The 19,465-nt window shown below is 44.7% G+C and overlaps 1 protein-coding gene across 3 annotated transcripts in view; it reads left to right on the top strand.

Moving 5' to 3' along the window:
- Nucleotides 1-19,465, top strand: part of LOC113135957 (serine/threonine-protein phosphatase 2B catalytic subunit alpha isoform) — a 50,714-nt gene that overhangs the window by 14,038 nt on the left and 17,211 nt on the right. For all 3 annotated transcript variants that reach the window (XM_026316350.1, XM_026316358.1, XM_026316368.1), the window contains exons 2-7: nucleotides 7,010-7,210; nucleotides 13,613-13,737; nucleotides 14,213-14,324; nucleotides 14,690-14,835; nucleotides 15,491-15,630; nucleotides 18,695-18,772. In XM_026316350.1, coding sequence (XP_026172135.1) covers nucleotides 7,010-7,210; nucleotides 13,613-13,737; nucleotides 14,213-14,324; nucleotides 14,690-14,835; nucleotides 15,491-15,630; nucleotides 18,695-18,772 — 802 coding nt within the window. The remainder of the gene's footprint in view (nucleotides 1-7,009; nucleotides 7,211-13,612; nucleotides 13,738-14,212; nucleotides 14,325-14,689; nucleotides 14,836-15,490; nucleotides 15,631-18,694; nucleotides 18,773-19,465) is intronic.

Below are 19,465 nucleotides of genomic sequence, written 5' to 3' on the forward strand. Positions count from 1 at the left end.
TCCCTTGATGCATTTTCATTTCATCGACTGATCTTTGACTCTCTGTGACTCATGCTCCTCCCCCACCGTAGTGGCTTTGCAGCCGTGACCCGCGTCCCTGGTGGCCTCTCACTGTGTCATTGATCGGGCTGCTGCATTGATGTCCGGCCGCCACCAAAAAACCTAGCGTAGAGACATCTCTTATGAAATGCTCATCCGCCCACCTACCCCCATCTATCTGTCCTCACACGCATGCACTCACCCATCCCTCCGCTCGCCCACGCCGGCCTCCCACGCTTCAGCCCTAACCCCACTAATTAATCATGGACTTAGTCAGAGAGCTGTCTGAGCAGCGGTGCATTTTGATCACCTGCTGCTGCCAACGCTTTCTACATTTCTCATCTAAAATCTGTTGAGCCAACAGCAGGATTAAGGTTTGCTTGTCACTCAGTCTTACCTTGCTGTCACCCAGGTCTGTGAAACACTGCTATGGGCTATTTTCTGTCACAGTGCGATGGTCTTTGATAAGTCTGACAGGCAGGGCAGGACAGATGCAGGTCCTGGCTGTAGTGTTGGCTTGGCTCTGACTTGCTTACTGTACAACCTGTCTGTCTTAATAATTGGGATGACCATCATTGACAGGGACCTCTGTGCAGACATGCAGTGTACACACCTCATGCTGCTTATATATCATTTTTAAAGACCTAACGCTGGAATATGTATAACAAGGCTTCTCCTCAGATTTTCCGTCCTTGGACCGAGTGTGTGCAGAGCGAAGCGTGCTGCAGGCGACTCATTTTTAAGCCAATATTTTGATGGATGAAAGATTAAGACTGAGACTCTACAGTGCTGTTTCCCTGGCAACCCCTTTTACTCCCTTTTTATCTAATATCTTTCCTGTTTGTTGGTGCGATGTAAAAAGCTTGTATCTCTGCAGCAGATGATAACAGTCAGCAACTGTTTAAAGTGCGGTGGCATTAAATTAATGTTCATCAGTTAATTTTGTTGCTGAAATTTTATACATTTGGAGCTTGAAATTTGTAAATGCACATATTTGTGGGGCTTGTGTTTCTGGGGAAAAGCTCAAGACAGGAGGAAAAAGCAACAGGAGGAAAAAATCAGTACGAGTAGCCTCAAACTGAGGGTTTGTCTACATGAATTTCAAAATCAAAGATTTTTTTCTGCTAAATAAATAAATTTTGTGTCAAAACCTGAAATATGTCCCTGCATCTATGTTGCAAAATAAAAAAAAAAAAAAATGGTGTTATTTATCTGATAGCTATTTATCTGACAAGTGCACATTTCACTGTTTATTTTTCATGGTGTGTTGCAGCAGCGTCTGTGCTCATGTAGTGCAACCACTCCGACAGTGCAAAGAGGCTGAAACAACATCCAGGGCTGTATGTTGCACGGCGATGAGCAAACAGGGACACACTGAACGAATGTTTGAATGTACTGACTTGCTGTTAATTTGAGAGGAAATGAATTGAGTAATTCGAAGGTACAATTTAGTAATTTTAAGGTATGAATTATTAATTAGAGGGAGAAAATTAAGTTGTAGAAATGAATAATTTGAAGGAACAATTGATAATTTTCCTGTGCAGATGATTAGATATGTTATCCAGGGCTCCTTAGTGTGATATCTGCCTCTGATACAGGCCCCAGGGTCTGTGCTCAGTCTGTTTTTGCATTATTTCCTCTGATGTAGCCAAAGGCTCCTGCTCTTTTCCTCTTTCTGTCCATCTATCTGTGGGAAGGTGAGTGCTATTGGCTCTGCTCTCCTTCCACTCCATTCCTGCACAGATAAAATCAGCAGACTCCAAAGCGCTGAGCTTCAAAGCTACGCTCTGCTAAGCGCGTTGTTAGGGCCTTATATCTCGACTAATGTACAGTAAAGAGGTTCGTGCCAGTTTCTGAGTGACCTTTTCACCGATAGGCCTGAAGTCTGCAGGCCTGGTCTGTCATCAGTGGACTGAGGAGCCTTCTCTGCTGGTTTATTCCTAAAACGAAGCAGGGCTTTGTTTGATGAGCCTGCCGTTCGTTTCTGTTGTAGAGTTTCTTTGCTGAAGAATCATTTCTGAATCAAACTGGGGGGGGGGGGGGACAGAAGGAAATGCAGTTTCACTCCCGTGGACTGTGGGTGTCAGTGCAGCTGGAGCTCACGTTGTGTTGGTTGTAGGTAAAGAATGCGTCCTCTCTCTGGAGTGTAGACTTGAAAATGAATTATTGATTGACAGTGTTACAGGCTTCCTAGATGGACAGGAGAGGGAGGTGGGGCTCTGCACAACCGACGCCTGACATACACACATCACACTGGTGTATCCGGTGTGTATTGCAAATAATTTATCACCTCGTGCATATAATTTGTTGTATGCTTCAGCTGCTGCAGTTGTTTGTCATCAGCAAAGATAGCTATCCCATCTCAGTCTTCTGCATTATGCATGTCAGGTAATCAGCCTGTGAATGGACTCTGGTAGTGTAATAATGAAGCTCTGCTGCCAGATGACATTTGAAGTTGAGGTACTGTGTGGCGTACAGGGCCTCCTTTGGATTCAGCTCTTCCCAGACTCCTAAACGCATCCTGCTCTGATCCTGTGACGTTAGTTAATTTAATTACCGAACCTCGTCAGTCGGCAGAGTCTTGGCATCGTCTGTGCACATATCACACAAAAATGCTTCCAACCCGACATTATTCTTATTCTCAAGCTTAATCTCACCTCCATGTGTGTGTATTCATTATTTCTGAGTGTTGCTAACAAGTAGCGCTGCTCACCGCTCCACGATGGTTGTTATATCTCTTACCAGGCACTGGTATTTACGTCCCATTTGATCAGATAGTGAGTTTCCACTCGATTCATTTACAGAGATCTTGCATCTGGCAGCCACTTACTTTTCCTGGGGCTAAAGAGAGACAGAGAGCCGTCACTCAACAATGCAAATGGATCAGTGGGAACAGTGACTGCTGTTTTGTAGCAATAAGGAAGTGAAGTTGTAGATCACTATCGTGCCTTTTGCATAGTAACATTTGGCCTCGCAGTCAAATTATTTCTGGCGTTCTCTGCTGTGTCAGAACTGACCTCTGCCCTCACACTTTGTTGTGGAGGCTTTGTTCTGCCTCAGCTCCCTGTCGGCCCTGCTGAGATTTCCACTGGTCGCGCTGAGTCTTAGGGGAGGGAAGTTGCTGGCGTGGTGGCTGGCTTGTCTGGTGCAAGTGGGTGGAGGTTTTTGATGTGGGCAGTGACAACTCGAGCCTCGCCCACACTCTGCACGGGCACCCACTGCATTATGCAACGTCGGGAATTTGATGGAATGGTTGTTTTTGTTTTTTTTGCATCGTAGGGCTTCGATTTCTGGCCCAGAAACTGTGCGAATTTATTATAGGTTGTTGTTTTTCTTGCCAGCCAGTCTGCTGGTCCTGTATGGTTTTAAAAGAACTTGATTGTTTTATCGGTGCCCACTCACTGGCCACAATCCCAACCCAGCAAGGCAGACTTAGAGATTTTCTCACAGGTCAGTGCGTGTTTGCTATAGGTGCTGCTGTGCAGCTGATGGAAATAAACTGGCACCGTGGCTGTCAGTGGATGTTGTGAGTGGAGCTGCATTATTTCAAAAAAAAGCACTTAAACTGAATGTGATGCTGTGAAGCTATAGAGTACAGACATGTTTATTTCTAGAAGTGTCTCCTGAGTGTGACTGCACTGATGGTTGTTGTGTTTATCATGTCTGGTTTAGCACAGACAACTTTTCAACCCCCCGTACAGGAGCTGGAGACACCTGAACCGCCCGATCAGGTCGGACTCGCGTTGCACTCACTAAACGAAGCCAGGATCTGCTCTGTCTGTCTTTCTCCAATTAAGCTGATCTGTCCAGCACCGTATGACTGCACACCTCCCTCTGCCTCATTCCTCAGAGAGATCGCATTAGCTCTGAACTGCACCACCCTGAACACTTCCCTGCAGAAAGTTACCCGAATGTCTGCTGGTCACGATAAACGTGGCCGAACACTGAAGTTTTAAAGCTCTGTCAGTGCACGACTACACTACGCTACACATTAAATGTTGCTATAGACCTCACTCCCCAGCGCAGAGTAGCCTAATATACTTTTATTTAATAAACTTTAAAGTTGATTAGCACACCCTCCTAAGGGCTGATGGATGGCTTTAATTTGGGGCTTGGAAATTACAACGCTACAATATTACAATCTAAGATGAATTACCGGCAAAATCAGACTCCCCTCAGTCTCTCGTCGTTTCCCTCTCATGCTGGATCCAAGGCTGCAGCACAATTTCCCGGTTACATAACAGAAGGAAGTGGAGAATTGGTGAAGTTAATGAAGTCAAACATGGCCTCTATTGGGGACCGCTTTTGAGTTTCAGGCCCATGGCCTCAGGTCGGACTCGTGGCTCTGTGAGGTCAGTGTGACTGTTGTCAGGGAGGAAATGGGTTGTGATTCCTCTATTTTTAGACTTCGACTGTCAGTAGCTCATATTTAAATGGCTAATTACTGCAACGAGTGAGAAATGCATGCCCCAACATTTGATGCCCAGGTTTATTTTTGTTTTTGAACAGCTGAACACAATGAAAGTTTGATGATTTTCCTTCTTTGACTGAGTTCTTGATCCATGTTGTGCTTTTAGCTAGAGGCTTTTTAATTTCTGTCAAGGGAGTAACGCCTTTTTTCTTTTCGCCTCGAGAACCTACCATTACAATGTGCCATGTAATGTTTTGGCAGGGGTGGGTGTTGCTTTAGTTAATAAGAGGGCTGTTAGAAATTCCACAGGGGGAAAGTTCACAATGTTTTCATTGTCATGACTGTAGGAAATGAACGGATGATGTGTTGAGGTTGCCACACGGGTTATTTCTACACAAACATAATGTTGTCCTTTAGCATCGGAGTTGAGAGTGCGTGTGATACCTTTTGACACTCCAGTGTTGGTCAGATGTGGCTCAGTGAGAGTTCACGCATCCCTGGAGGTGCACACTCACTAACTATCTGACTGAATAGTGGAATCAAATAACCACCATTAAATATGGGGCTTTCCCAGGCCTCTCACCCACAACTCAACAGTTTCCCCCTCAGGCACGTTGCAGCTTAGATTTCGTCCATGGGAAAAGTCCATCACCACCACACAGGCGAATATCTCCGCAACCAAAGTGTCTACTCAGATGAAGTTGAGGCTCCTAAAGTGCACGTCCATGACAGACTGTCCTGGCAGTTACCTGTCATCGCAGTAGTGCTTGATTGGCTAACAGTGTGGGTTAAGCACTCAACCCTCTGCCCTTTGCAACAGTTGTGCACATTCATACTCGGCCAACTAAAATCGATGCCCCTGGTATTCCGTCTTAATCTGTGGGATATTTGCACGTAATCGCGCTGCAGAGGGTCGACTTGTTGTTCTGTTCAGGAGGGAATATCCCCTGAGCAGTGTCGCATCTCAGGGGCCCGTGTGTCCAGATAGAGTTGCACAACAGGTGCTCGGGCAAGGCCCACCCTTGGGAAATTTAATCTCAGGTGGGGATTTGTGAATGCCCCTGACACCTGGGTGAAGATGATGATGCCTTTAAAACACACAGTGATTATTTGGCTTGTGCAACAGGTGGTGGTAGCAGGAAACATAAATGATAAAGGTTTTTCAAAAGAAAAGCTGTAAAAGTAACATAAATAACACTAATGGGTTTCCTCTTCATTCGGTGACTTCAGGCGCTGTTAGACTTTTACCTAAGTACATTATATTTTACTCAAGTGTAGAGAAATAGTACGTTACTGTCGGTCACATAGTCTGCATCCTACACCTTGGTGATCTCACTTATTAGAGGCAGTAAAGCTGAACGTATTCAGGCTGCACACAGACACTGCAGGTCTGGTCACCACACACACAGTATTTGCTGCTGCCTCCGGTCATCAGTCACACCTGTATGCTACAGTATGTGCAAAGTCCGCATGTGGACGTTAATTAAGAGTCCGTCCGCAGGAATGTGGTCTTTAATCATGTCCTTTATGTACCTTTGCTGTCAGTAAGTTAAATGCTCATCAGCGGGTTATAACTCTGTGCTGGAGTCCAATGAAAGAACCTTTTAATGAAGGTTTTGTTTAAAGTACTTTTTTATTTTTCACCTGTTTGATCGTCACCAGCTAAAAGAGCAGAGACACAGGCTGCACTGGAAAGTCTTGTGTTTTTCTTTTAGAGGCTCCCTGGGCTGTTTGTGTAGAAGACGTGTGCAAACCATCTATTTGCTGGGCTGTGATTAGACTGGAAAGTTCACTGTTAAATTAAAACACATGTCAACGGGGTTCGGGCTTTTTAGTGCATTGGTTTAATCTAAACTATTAGAAGACTGCTATGAAAATCTGTCCTTTATAAACCACTAATTATGGAAATCGACAGTAACAGAGATTTGTTGTGGATTTGGTTAGTCTGATTTCCATGGTGCCTTCAAGACTCTTCGGAAATATTATTTTCCTCTTTTTAAACCAATGTGACTGACAAATAAGTAAATGCATGTGAGCAAATATTATGACTCCGTTCCTCTAATCGTGCACATAAACCAGATCATGTTTAAATATGGAGATGGTTGCGCATTAAACAATCTACTCATGTTATTTAGACTTTGTCCTCATATGAAAGGTTTTTACGCCAATAAAACAGCCAATATTATTTCAGGTCATTTTCAAAGTGTAATCTCTGTTGCTATGAACATTGCCAAACAAACTAGAAAGTGTGTGGGTCTGTTATAAATATTGAAAATTGAATGAGTCACAGATCATAGCAGCAATCTGGTAAATTGTCTCAGAGGGAGGGCTGGAAGCATGGGGGGTGAGCACCGACTCCCTCTCTTGCAGGGAGCGGATCCCCTGCAAGGTACAAAGAAGCTGCTAATCACACAGCTTAAATGCTGTTTGCTCAGTGATGTGGAATTAACTGCGAATCCTCATAAGCTGTTTGTCAATGAAAAGTATATCAGAACACTGTAAATATGTTATGGAAGCCTGTCGGCTGAAAAGACGCATGTTTTGTCTTTGCTCCCGCAGCTGTCCCGTTCCCCCCCAGTCACCGGCTGACGGCTAAAGAGGTGTTTGACAGCGAGGGGAAACCCAAAGTGGACGTGTTGAAAGCTCACCTAACCAAGGAGGGCCGCGTGGATGAGGCAGTGGCGCTGAGGCTCATAGGAGAGGGCGCCGCAATCCTGCGTTCAGAGAAGAACCTGCTGGACATTGAGGCCCCGGTGACAGGTCAGGAGCCCAATATGGCACATTCCAAACTAATTAATTACCAATAATTTCAAAAACATTTCTAGGGGCCTCACTGGGGTGTGGTTTGTTTATGTGCATCTTAAATGTGAGTTTTGTTATTTCCAAAGTGCAAGAAAACCAGTTATTTTCAGTCCAGGCCAGTGAATCAGTAACAACGTTTTAATCAGTCAGTGTATTAAACTGTTGACAAACCAACCACCTCCCTCTTTCTCAGAGGATTTTTCTAAAGACCTGGACAGGACAGAGACTGCACAGAGGTCCGACGGTACATGCGTCTAAATGACCTGTGTGCTTTAGGACAGGACACGTGTGTTAAGAAAGAAGGGACTATATGGTCACAGCAGCGTGAAAACTTCATTTTCTTAATTAGGTGAGTCATTGTGCCTCCGGCCACATGTGACCCAAGCGGCTAACCACTGCACTGGGTTTTATTTTAGGAAACACGCACTTGCTTCATCCAGAATGGCAAAACTGTCTCACTTGAATGAAAGCACATAACAGTAAGGCTTTTAGGACAGCTGCTAACCTTGGAAAAAGGTAATGAAACTTCTGTCTTGTTTGTGGATGCTAATCTCTCGCAGGATTTATTCATTTGTTTTTCCACTTGAGTGCAGCTGAAGTTGAGCTCATTCATGCCTCTGTGAAGGAACATGCTGTAGTAGGAGGCTGGCTGATGCATATGCACTGATCCTCTGCAGCCATTGTTGTCTTTCTTCCTGGTCAAGTGCCCTGTTCCTCCATTAGACTTTCTGATGAGGCGTCTTTGATGTGGTTGTAATCAGAAGCAGAGACCTACTCAAAGGATCTATTGCAAACCGTCATTTCCCAATACAGGATTGTTCCCACAATGTGGTCCAGAGAGGCAGGCTTTGCACGTACTGAAATTCATGTATGCACGGCCCTTCTTCACTGTTTACTGAGGCCATTAGGCCGAGAGAATATCTTGTCGAGGAGGGTGAAGCTTAAAGGAGATGGTGTGGAGGGTCAGGAGCCTTATTCTCTGTCTTTGCAGCTGCAGCCACATAAAGATGACTGCTGCAATCCTGTTAAAGCGGATTATTTAGCCATGCATACACATAAGCTGCTTTCTTATAGGTTTTGGAGTCATTTCTGCACACGACAAAGATGCGTCACTGTGCATCAGTGTATCCAAGTGAATTAAACTCAGACTGAAACTACAGAATCGATGTTCCAGTTAAAGACATATGCACGGAGCCTGCCCTGTAGCTTTGCCGGAGCTCAGAAAGAAATGTGACTCTGTTTATTATAGAAGATATTAACTTAAATACACTGAGAGTATGATAACACTGGTTCAAAACTGTTGTTGTTGGTTGTGGGAGAGATCAGATTACCGACTGATGACGTGGGTTGCAGTCTACTGTGGGACATCTAAAAATGTGGACTGATTTCCTGCCTTAACCTGATCACAATCTGGTTCCTCGTGCACAAACACGCTGCGACTCTGACCTTTGGAATCTCGATTTTAAAATGTAGTGACGGTGCAGATTATGGGCCGAGCAGTAAGCCTCCTCCTTTTGCATGGAAATGGTGGCCAGCGTCTGTTCTGTGTGTGAGCAGAAGATCCTGAGGAGCGTGTGTGTGTGTTTGTGTGTGTGTGTGTGTGTGTTTCCTCCCACGCAACACCTCTGTCTCAACCCCTCTCCCACTCAGTAGTTCTTTTCACCAAGGATTTCTCTGCTGCTGCGCGTGCTCGTGATCCTGCTGTGTTTCTCACACACACACACACACACACACACACACACACACACACACACACACACACACACACACACTGTTCCCTGTAAACACCTCTTTGTTTTCTATCAGTGCCCCTCTTCTTCCTTCTGTCTGCAAGGTTTTACGTTTCCCTGCCATGTTCAGGAACTATGTCTTTCTCTCTCCCCTTCAGCACATCGCACATTCCTGCCCGACACACGCTCAGCACATTAGTATGTAAATATTTATCATGGATGCAAAGCGCTGTGACATGTCGGCTCTCTCTCTCTCTCGCTCTCTCTCTCTCTCGCTCTTGCTTTCTGCTTCTCACACTCACACTGTCCCTTCCTGGTTGGGCCAGATGGCAGGTGGGGTTTCGCGGAGGGATGGGTGGGTGTGACGAGCGGAGCTGGCTTAGGCCGCTGAGTACAAGCTGCTCCCATGGCCTTCGCACAAGTCCTCCATCACCAGAGCTCCAGCAGCCACATCACCAGGCAACAGCGACCCTGTTGCTGCCTGGTCTCTAGCGCACTAAAACACAACGAAACATATTTTGCTGCATATTTTCTTCAAGAGGTTTATCTTAGGAAATGTTAAGACCTTGATTGTGGAACTTCCTTTCTGTGAGAGTCTTCCTAAGACCTTGATGATCATGACAGTGGTTGTAGGAGTTTAATGTGAAGTGTGTTTAAACCTTCCCATTGGGTGCGTGTGCTGCAGTCTTCCAGTGGGAAACACTGGTGTGGCTGGGTGATATTACAGCTTACTGCAGAGATACAGTGACAAATTCTAATAAAGAAAAGGCAAAGATTTGGTTTAGAAACAGTTATTACTTGGTAGAGGACTGTCAAGAAACTCTAATAAAATATTAGTACTTTATATTTCTAAACAAACACGGCCCACATGTTCTGCACGCTGTGCTTTATTCAGGTTCTACTAACATGTTGAGTTCAAGTGAAGAACAACCATTAGGAGACTTTTTTCTAAACTCTCAAATATCAGTGGGTGAGGTCTCAGAAATCCAATATGGGTCAGGTTGTAATAGATATTGCCACCATGGACTAAATCAATAGTTCCCAACCTACAGGTCCCACCATGGTTTGTAAGATAAATCAGAGAAATGATGGATTTGCTGTACAAAACACTGCATTTTTTTCAGTCCTCTCTGTTTTTTATCATTGTTCATGTGAAGTTTTGCTGCTTCATGCATCTGACTGAACTAACTAAGTGAAATAATGAGCTGTGAGACACATGCACCCTGCTCTGCTTGGCTGTGGGGTCAGAGGTTATAAAAGTTTGGGGACCAGCACAGTAACTTGAAGTTAGTTCAGCTCTTAAATCAGACACGGTGACATTTCTGGTTGTGTTGGTGATGAACATGAAACATTGCATACATATAGATGTTTATAACAGACTACAAGCTGCATAAATGCATGTTGTGCAGGATGTGAGTGGCATCATGAAATCAGAGGGTATCGTTACCATCCAGTCTCAATCAAAACATTATCTGGCACAGCCTGCCTCGCCGTGGATTCTTCCAGCTCAATGAGCCCGGCCTTTGGAGTGGCCTGTGTAGGTTCTGAAGCCAGGTTGTGTAATGTCCACCACCCACTCAGTAGCTGCTGCCCGCTGATATGCTGCTACTCAGGGAGATCACTTTAGTGCAGTAGATGGCCAGAACGAATTGTTTCTCACTCCAGATAATGTACTCCCACCCGCTCTTCTTACGTGGGTTTTGGTTCTCACCTCGTTTTTGTGTTTTGTGTGACAAGAGGGAGGGAGGCGAAGCACGTCTGTAGGTGTAGTGTAGCCGAGTGATGGGCGGATTGTGTGTTTTGCTGTTCTGAAGCAGAGCTGTGAGCCGGAGGAGTGAGCCGTTTGATTTGCATCGACCGGCGTCATCCACGCTCACACAGACGAGCTGACTACGATTCACAGCGACCGTCGCATCGGGGCTTTTCGTCCAGTAATTGAACTCTCGCCATCTCTGTGTCGCCCTGCTGTTTTCTTCGCCAGCAAGTGACAGCTTTCCAAAAGGTCAGCTGGAGGTGCAGTCCTCCCACACTCCGTGTATTTGATGTGTACTTCAGGTGAAAGTGCAGCCTCTTAAACACCCGCACTGGACTCCCTCCTGCACCGCTGACGTCCGCAAACATCCAAATACTGTTAATTTCCCCGTGAAGAAAGCGGCTTCTTAAAAACGCTCTCAGCTGCGGTGTGCCTGCAGTCCCTTTGTTTCAATGGCAAACTATAAAAAGTGAAATTTCACAATAAGTGCACTCTCGGCGGTCATCCTGTTAGACTGCATTGTACTCCAGAGCACAGTTTAATGTGAACAGTTGCTCTGCAGAGGAGATGGTTGCCTGTTATGCCCGTGTGTTTCTGCACAATAGATGCGTTGTGTTGTTGCCATTGGTGATGCTGGTAGAGGACCTTTATCAGGTCTGCAGCAGCTTAGATTTATTGTTTAGGCTGCCGGGCTTAAACAACTTGATGTCACTGGGATTTTTCCGTAGCGGTAACCAGCCTTAATGTCATGCACCTTTCTGGATAAAGCAAAATGAAACCACTGGATGTGTTGCCCTTTTGTAAAATCGATGTTTAATAGCACATTCAGCTTTACCAGTGGCCAGGATGCAAAACCACAAATGTGAAAAATTTACTTCAGTTCTTTGAGGAATAAAGAAAACACTTCTACTGCTTAAACAGGAAATAGTGTTAGTGTCAGACAGAACATGTTTTACCCCAATTAAAAGATTATTTTTACACTTATGTGAGGTTCTTTACTTCCCCACTGCCAGGTGTTTGAATCACAAGTCCATTAAAATGTAATAATATCAGCGATGTTGCTCTCGATGCCATATGAAAGCCAAAAAAGATGAAACGCAGTCAAATATACCAAGTAATGCAGAATACGTAAAGCAGAGCCCTGAGCTCCATCACCAAAAAGCACTGATGTTTATTTCAAGTAGAACATTTGGAAAGAAGGGCAGCTCTGATCTTCTCATTGATCCTTATTGAAGGATCTATAAATATTTCACACACAGGGTACGAGTTGTAAGTGCTCAGTATCTGATTGTAGGGTTTGGTTGTACAAAACTGAAAGTATGGGACCAAACCAAGTAATCCAGGAGTCTGAGACTTGGCTGGATTACAAGAGGACGTCTTTAGACATCGGACACACATAAGAAGGCTCTTTTTTAAGTCGGCCCCTACTGTGGATTTAAACAGTTGCACAGTGTGGGTTTAATAAAAGACAAATGGTGGAGCGGAGGTTTACGATACAGTCAAGGAGAGCTGATTCTGGGAGCTGTCTCACGAGGCTCGTAACTTGGGATAATTGCTCTCCAACACTGTCCTCCAGCTCCTGCTAATTGGGCATCTCTCTGAAAGCTTTTTTTTTTTTCTCACTGGCTCTTACTGTGGCTCTTGCCGTTAGATACCGTTTATACCTTGACAAACAGCCCTGTGAAAAGAAAGTCTGTGTCCTTTTCAAATTGGGTTTCAATCTGCTCAGCCTCTTGTTAATTACTTAATTAGCTGATTGCTTGAAGAAGAGATGAATTGCAGCAGTGACGACAGAGAGTGACTCTGGGGTGAAGAGAGTAACTTGTTTCCTGTGTGGGAAAAGAAATAGCTGTCCGGTGCTGTTCGTTGCACTTCAGGTCGCACTGGCCGTGCAGAGTCTTAGGACCAAGATCAGGTGGTTTCCACCCACGGGCAGGTCTCTTCTCCTGTTTTTATTCACAGGGTGAAAACTAAATTAAGTCAAGTACAACTGGGCTTGAACTGGAATGAAATAAAGTGCCCTGAGGATAACAAACCATAACATTTGGAAACTAGCCTCTACTACTACATAACCACCTCCTGCTGTAATGTCACTGTCATTGTAGTTTACTGTATGTTGAGACGTCCAAGCTGATCTGGATGCTCACAGGCCTGCTAGCAGGCGGCAAACATGTCCTTAGTTATTATCTGTTTGTATCTGCCGTGACAAGCCAGATCTGTGGTCACAGTTAACTCAGCGGGACGTGTTTGGAAATGTATACAACTGGAGGCTTTCCTGTGGTTTCAGCCCATCAGCTTTTAGTGCGTCTGGCAGGGAAAAGGTGTGTTTGAATTAAGTCGTACTAGCCAGTTAAAACACCTCAGTGATCTAAAGGGGATGTGGTGGAAAAAGAGAGCAATGAAAACAAACAGCAGAGCATGTTCTTGTGATTCCTCTCTGGCTTTATATAGAAGATGCTGCACACTAAGGCATCAAAGCTCGTGCCAACAGGCGGACTGCAGTGAAACGACGTGCAGCTCCGGCCATACAGTAGCAACGCCAGGCTAATTTTTATTATCTATTTATTTATTTATTCTTGTGGTTTGCTTAAAAACTCCTGTTGTTTACAATTTTCTGGAGAAAGTCTGGGTTGTGTGGTTTTATAATGGGGCCATTTTTACTTAAAAATGCAGAGTGTATGCAAATAAATGTGTTTAATAAAAATAAGGCGTTATATAGTGAACTAGCAGAGCAGGTGTTTGTGTAATCAGGACACCCTGACATCCTCCTGGGGTGTCATATAATGTCGGAGCTCGTGGCAAATAAGCAAATCACTTGTCAACGTGTTCCAGCTGTTATCCTGATGTGCTTGTGTTCCTCTTCCTGTTTCACCCCAGTATGCGGAGACATCCACGGCCAGTTCTTTGACCTGATGAAGCTGTTTGAAGTCGGAGGATCACCGGCATCCACGCGCTACCTTTTCCTGGGGGACTACGTCGACAGAGGGTATTTCAGCATTGAAGTGAGTTTGTCTACTTGTCTTTGTCCTCGCGAGGGTCTAATCAAGTGCGACACACACCATGTGTCCAGCTGCGGCAGCGCTTATTAATAGCGTTCTTTGAGCGTAGATCGAATCAGGCTGCAGACACTGGGAGTGGTAATAGGCTTTTGTAATAACTTCAAATGTCACAGTGGAGCTTAGAGAGATTTTTAATATGAGGTAAAATACGTGTATTTCATCCAGACTGCAGGTTTCCATTTCCTCAGATCTGTTGCCAGCCATTTCATCACCTGAAGCATTATATTTTTATTAATAAAACATATTTTAATGGAGTGTGTCGTGTCTGTGAAGGTTTGTCATCTCTCCCTGCAAACTTGTAATATGCCGCAAAATGTACTGCATGAATGTTTCATTATGAGCAGAGCTGCTTGTATTAAGCCACTCTTCTTCTTCTTCTTTTTCTTCTTCTTCTTCTTCTTCTCCTTCTCTGTTCCAGTGTGTGCTGTACTTGTGGGCCTTAAAGATCCTTTACCCAAAAACACTGTTTTTGCTGCGTGGGAATCATGAATGTAGACATTTAACAGAGTATTTCACATTTAAGCAGGAATGTAAGTAATGCTTTTTATTTTCCTCTGTGTACAGAGAGTTATTCTCTTTAAAAGCTGTTTATTATGCGTCCAACTCTGCCACTGACCTCAAACGCTCACTTAAAAGTGCCCTCTGGCCCGTTACAGGAGTTTTTCTCATGTGATATTTACACATGTCGGAGCTATTTCTGTTGGACTCTGGCAGAGTTGGGGAAAAAAAACACAAAACTGCTGTGAAATTGTGCTGTTTTAAATGTGTAAGGGAAGTTTTTTAGCACTTTGGAAAACGTTTCCAACCCAGACTTGTACACTGCCCCAGTGTAAGAGAGCAGTGTTGTTTGACTTGGCTCGCTGTCCTTTCTCTGCCCCGTCTCCCTGTATGACAGGTAGAATTAAGTATTCAGAGAGGGTGTATGACGCATGTATGGACGCCTTCGACTGTCTTCCCCTGGCTGCACTTATGAACCAGCAGTTCCTGTGTGTACATGGAGGACTGTCTCCAGAAATCACAAATCTTGATGACATCAGGAAAGTATGTGCCTGATTTCAGACCATTTTCTCTATAATTTCATGGAACTAATTTCATCAGTGGCTTTAGATCATTAGTTGAAAATTGGAGCTTACTGTCCACTTTGTGTATTTTGTGTGTTCATCCAGAGTTGACTAGAGAACAACTGTCTTCATTATTGCATGATGTGCTGTGAAAATACCTTACTTTGCAATGCACGAAGTGATTCTCGTAAATCTGTCTCAAATACGGTTCAGGACACTGGGGACTGAGAGCACCGGTCTGGTCCTCCCTCTGATTGAAAAATGTTGAGGAGTCGGATCCTGCTTTCAAAGTAATTCAATAATTCCAAATGGATTTTGTGGCTGCAATCAGAGGGCATGCATAATGGAATTTAGTCTATTGAAGTGTCCATCATGCTGCCCATTCTGTACTCCAAAGCTTTTGTTCAAGAACGAGCTATGCTGGGCTGAAGGTGCCGCCATTTGTGTTCAATGCTGCAAAAGAATCGAAGCCACCAAGATATTTTTCATGTGTCTCCAAAAAGCCTTGGAGTTAGTGAAAGATGAGCACGGTCTTTGACACATCATCCTAAAATCACTCCAGCAAACACGCCGGAGTCACAGTGTAATTGGCATCTGCCGCAGGCTGACGAGCCTCCTCACCTTGTCCTCCACAGCTAGACAGATTCAAAGAGCCTCCGGCGTACGGGCCAATGTGTGATCTGCTGTGGTCCGACCCCCTGGAAGACTTCGGGAATGAGAAGAGCCAAGAGCACTTCACACACAACACAGTGCGAGGCTGCTCCTACTTCTACAGGTGAGTGTGTGTTCGTTCGGCTGCTACACCACAGCCTGCAGTCAACAACGGGGTCTCAGTAACTTTTGGGGAAATAAATGTCGGCTGATTAGTTTTGGCTTCACTATCTGTGGAATCGTCACTGCTTAAGTGATTTCCGGTGCACTGAACATTTTCCAAGACAGAATATGTAAAAATCAAGACAGGTATTCATCAATAAATGTCCTAAAACAACAAGCGTCATCTTGTCAAAAACAAAAAAAAAAAAGATAAATCAACAACCCATCCTGCCAAATTTCCATTTCTCATGTTCTTACCAGCTGTGAGGAGGTGACCAGCATTTGTTAGAACATGGCGTGTGCTGGAGTGTTCCCAGCGTCTCCTCCAGCGTTGTGCCGCCAGTATTTATGTAACCCACATTACCTTCAATTGTGCTGGCTAACTGAACAAACAGAGGAAAAGCTTGGAGTAGACAGCTCGCACTGGCAAAATGTAATGAACTGGCACATTACGCCGAGACACAGTCCTGCCTGTGAATGTGTTCAGCGCTCCCTCTGCTCATTACGGCCTGAGTGATGCACACTTGGCCCCGGCGTGCCGGGGGCCGGCCGGCCAGCAGCAGACGCCCTGAGGCTCCTGATGTGCGTTTTCTTTCCTTCTTCTTCTTTTTTTTTTATAATAGCAGGTGTTTCATAACCGCGGACCTAATAGTGTTTTAATGCCCGTGCATAGAAATGAACTCCCAGTGCTGCTGTTGTGGATTTGTGAGGGAATATGTGGCCTGATCATCTTGTGTTGGTTTGTGTGTGAGCTGTTACACTGCAGATCTCAACTGCTCCTGGGTTTTTACCACTGATGGTCTGTCACGACTCACGGGACGCTGAGCAGAAATGTTAAGTATGCAACCTTTTTGCCTCGGGCGACCGATTTGACTGCTGCATGTTTGTGTGGTAGCGGCATCCTGGTTAACCTGCTGCCGTTTGGTCAGAATTCCTCCTCCACTTCATCTGCCCAGGAGATCGTCGCTAATTGGAGTCACACTGACATTCAGGATTTATAAGTCTGAGTCTTTAGACCAGACTGAGAGAGAGCCGTTCCTCAACAGCGTCTCCTGCAGCATCCACACGCTGGTGCTGCTTTCACCGATACAACCCATGACATTATCTTAAAGCTAGTGGTATTAAAGCAGCACTAAAGCTTCAGTGTGGACACGGTGAACGTGCAAAGTGCCACGTTTCTTGCACAGCTCTTGATGTGGTCCAAGGAGCTCATTAACATCTGTATCCTGTTGTTGGGCAGATGGAAGAAGCTGCTAGACCCAAAATGCAAACTGCCAGAAAACAAACCAGGCCAAAATGTATCTTGTCTACCGAGCGGCTCCATATGGCGTTGTTTCTCCATTTGCTGCAGGAAATCAAGTGAGAAATGAAACATTTATTCCTAATTTCTTTCTCCGTCTAATGAAAACCTCATTGCATACTTAATTCCCTCTCAGTAACAGCTCCCTCCTTTCCACATCCCTCCTAGCAGATGTTTGTTGTGTTCTCATGTCCACATGCGCCATGATTGGTAATGAACTCTCCTCAACTCCTTCAATTTCAGGCTCCCCTGATGGATTTTCACACAACTTAAATTAAGAATGATGTATCTCTGCACCAGGCCTGGTATCTGATAAGCATCCATACATAAACAAGCCAGTCAAATTAAAGTTAATTTACTTTTATATCTCTGTATTACCAGCCCTACCCCAAAGGACTATGCATTAAAAGATGCAATAAAGCTGCCACAGTAGTGTACTCTGCATCAAACATGACTGAAGCTCCACAGCAGCTGAGCACAGTCACCATGAAACCTCCAACACTCTGGTATAGAGAAGGAATCATGTCTAAAAGGCACATTTTAAAAGAACTTGGTACTTTTGCAGCTAAGATGCATAGCTGGGTTTTGATTGCAGTATGTGGGTGTTCTTCATTGTTGTGCTCTTATTTTTGCAGAGGCGTTGAGCCAGGATTACAGAACTTAAATCACAATCTCAACCTGTGATTCGAACAAGCGCACCATTTCCTTACTGAGCCACACAGGTTTTGATGTCGTGGTGTTATTTATGTGCTTTAAATGTCGTGGAAAACACGAACTCGAAGTGATCACAGTGAGAAATGTTTGACTTTACATGTTGAGGCTCCGCTGCCGTCAGCTGTCATTATTTCTCCTGCTGTTATTGAAAAGTCCTCCTACATTAACACAGTTTTTCACGTGTAATGCGAAGGCTGTCACTCACTTTGTCCATTACCCAGCATCCCACGATCCACCAAACCCCGACGTTCACTCGGGTTTGAGTCGTGTTCGTCACAGGAGTCTCTTAGTGCTGTGGTCGTGGCGTTTTAATGGCATCTCTCCTCCATCCTGAATAATGTGCCAGTGACTCGTCGTATTGTGAGCAAAGGAAGTTTCCAGTGGAAGCTGGTGCAGCAGGATGAAAGGTCGCAGAATGGAAAAGTCTGAAGTCTTACTGTGGCTTGATGTCTGGCTGTAAGGGCTTAGTTCTCTCGGCTCACGCGCTGAATAGATCAGCAGGAGCATAAAACACGCTCCCCAGAAATCCCTCTTTTCCTTGAATCGGCCGTCTGCTGTGAATCATGTGTCATACGTGACACTTTTTGAGTTTTCGCTCTGGAGTAAAAAAGCTCCATTTGAGAGGCATCACACCTACTGCTCTTACAGAATGAAAGCTTGTTTAAAGGGTGTTATATATTCTGGGTTATTAGATTAGATTGTGAGTCATTGTACATTTGCTCATATTAAATGTTGGCTTTTTGAGAGCCTGTTTGAAATTTCAGTTTGAAGCTAAAACTGATATGAAAGCCTTTATTTACAGCCAACCTTTCAAAGCAATATACCTCTTTATGAGCCACAGCTGGCTTTAGAATAAATTTAGCTTGAAGTCAGTCTTGTATATCTGTTTCCCTGAGTACAATCAATAATCCCCATGACTTATTTAGTTGTTTCTATTGATTGTTCTTCTTGATCTTACTGGGATTTTTCTTGATGTATGAGTAAACCAAATGTTTGTCTCTTTATTCAACAGCTACCCTGCAGTCTGTGACTTTCTACAACACAATAACTTATTATCTATCATCCGGGCCCATGAAGCGCAGGATGCTGGGTGAGTATTGGTGGCATTTCGTCTTCTCCCATGACACTGTCACACAGCTGAGTGATTCAGACCAGTGTATTAAATGAAAGGCTTCCTGGTGCTCTGGGGCTTTGCTCAAGCATGTCTGCAGAAACAGGTCCAGTGTAGTCTGAACTTTGAGGTGAGTCGTGCTAATCCAAGAAATGGAAATGAATCCAGCAGGAGTGAGCTGGCCAGATGTGACGGGACGAGAGCGGTTCGTGCAGAACCTGTGCAGAGCTCTGGTTTTAAAGGTTTGACTGTTATATGTTGCGTTTATATGTTGTTTACCAGGCACATACGTGTTTTACAAGTTTTCTTTGTGGGGAACTGGGCACAGCAGGAGGTCACAGTGCACTGTGGATTTCTAACAAAGTCACTGGAAAGCCTCTTTGAGAAGTTTGGCTTTGGAAACAGGCAGGTGGGTGGATGTGTCAGGCTCATCTTCCTTTAAGCGAGGTTAAGATAGTGGTGGGCACATCGAACGGTTGTTTACCACCGCACTCCCACACCGCGGTCACATGGGACACCTAGCCACATCTCAGCTGAGATTACTGCCTTAAACCACACACGTAATATTGTTGTTCAGTTTTATTTGCTGCTGGTACCTGCATAAAAACATCTGCAAACACTTTCTACGAGGTGTTTCTGCAGCAAATCCTCCCAGTACCCAGACATTCACTG

This window comes from Mastacembelus armatus, chromosome 18 (genome assembly GCF_900324485.2).
Source record: "Mastacembelus armatus chromosome 18, fMasArm1.2, whole genome shotgun sequence".
NCBI classification, from domain to species: Eukaryota; Metazoa; Chordata; class Actinopteri; order Synbranchiformes; family Mastacembelidae; genus Mastacembelus; species Mastacembelus armatus.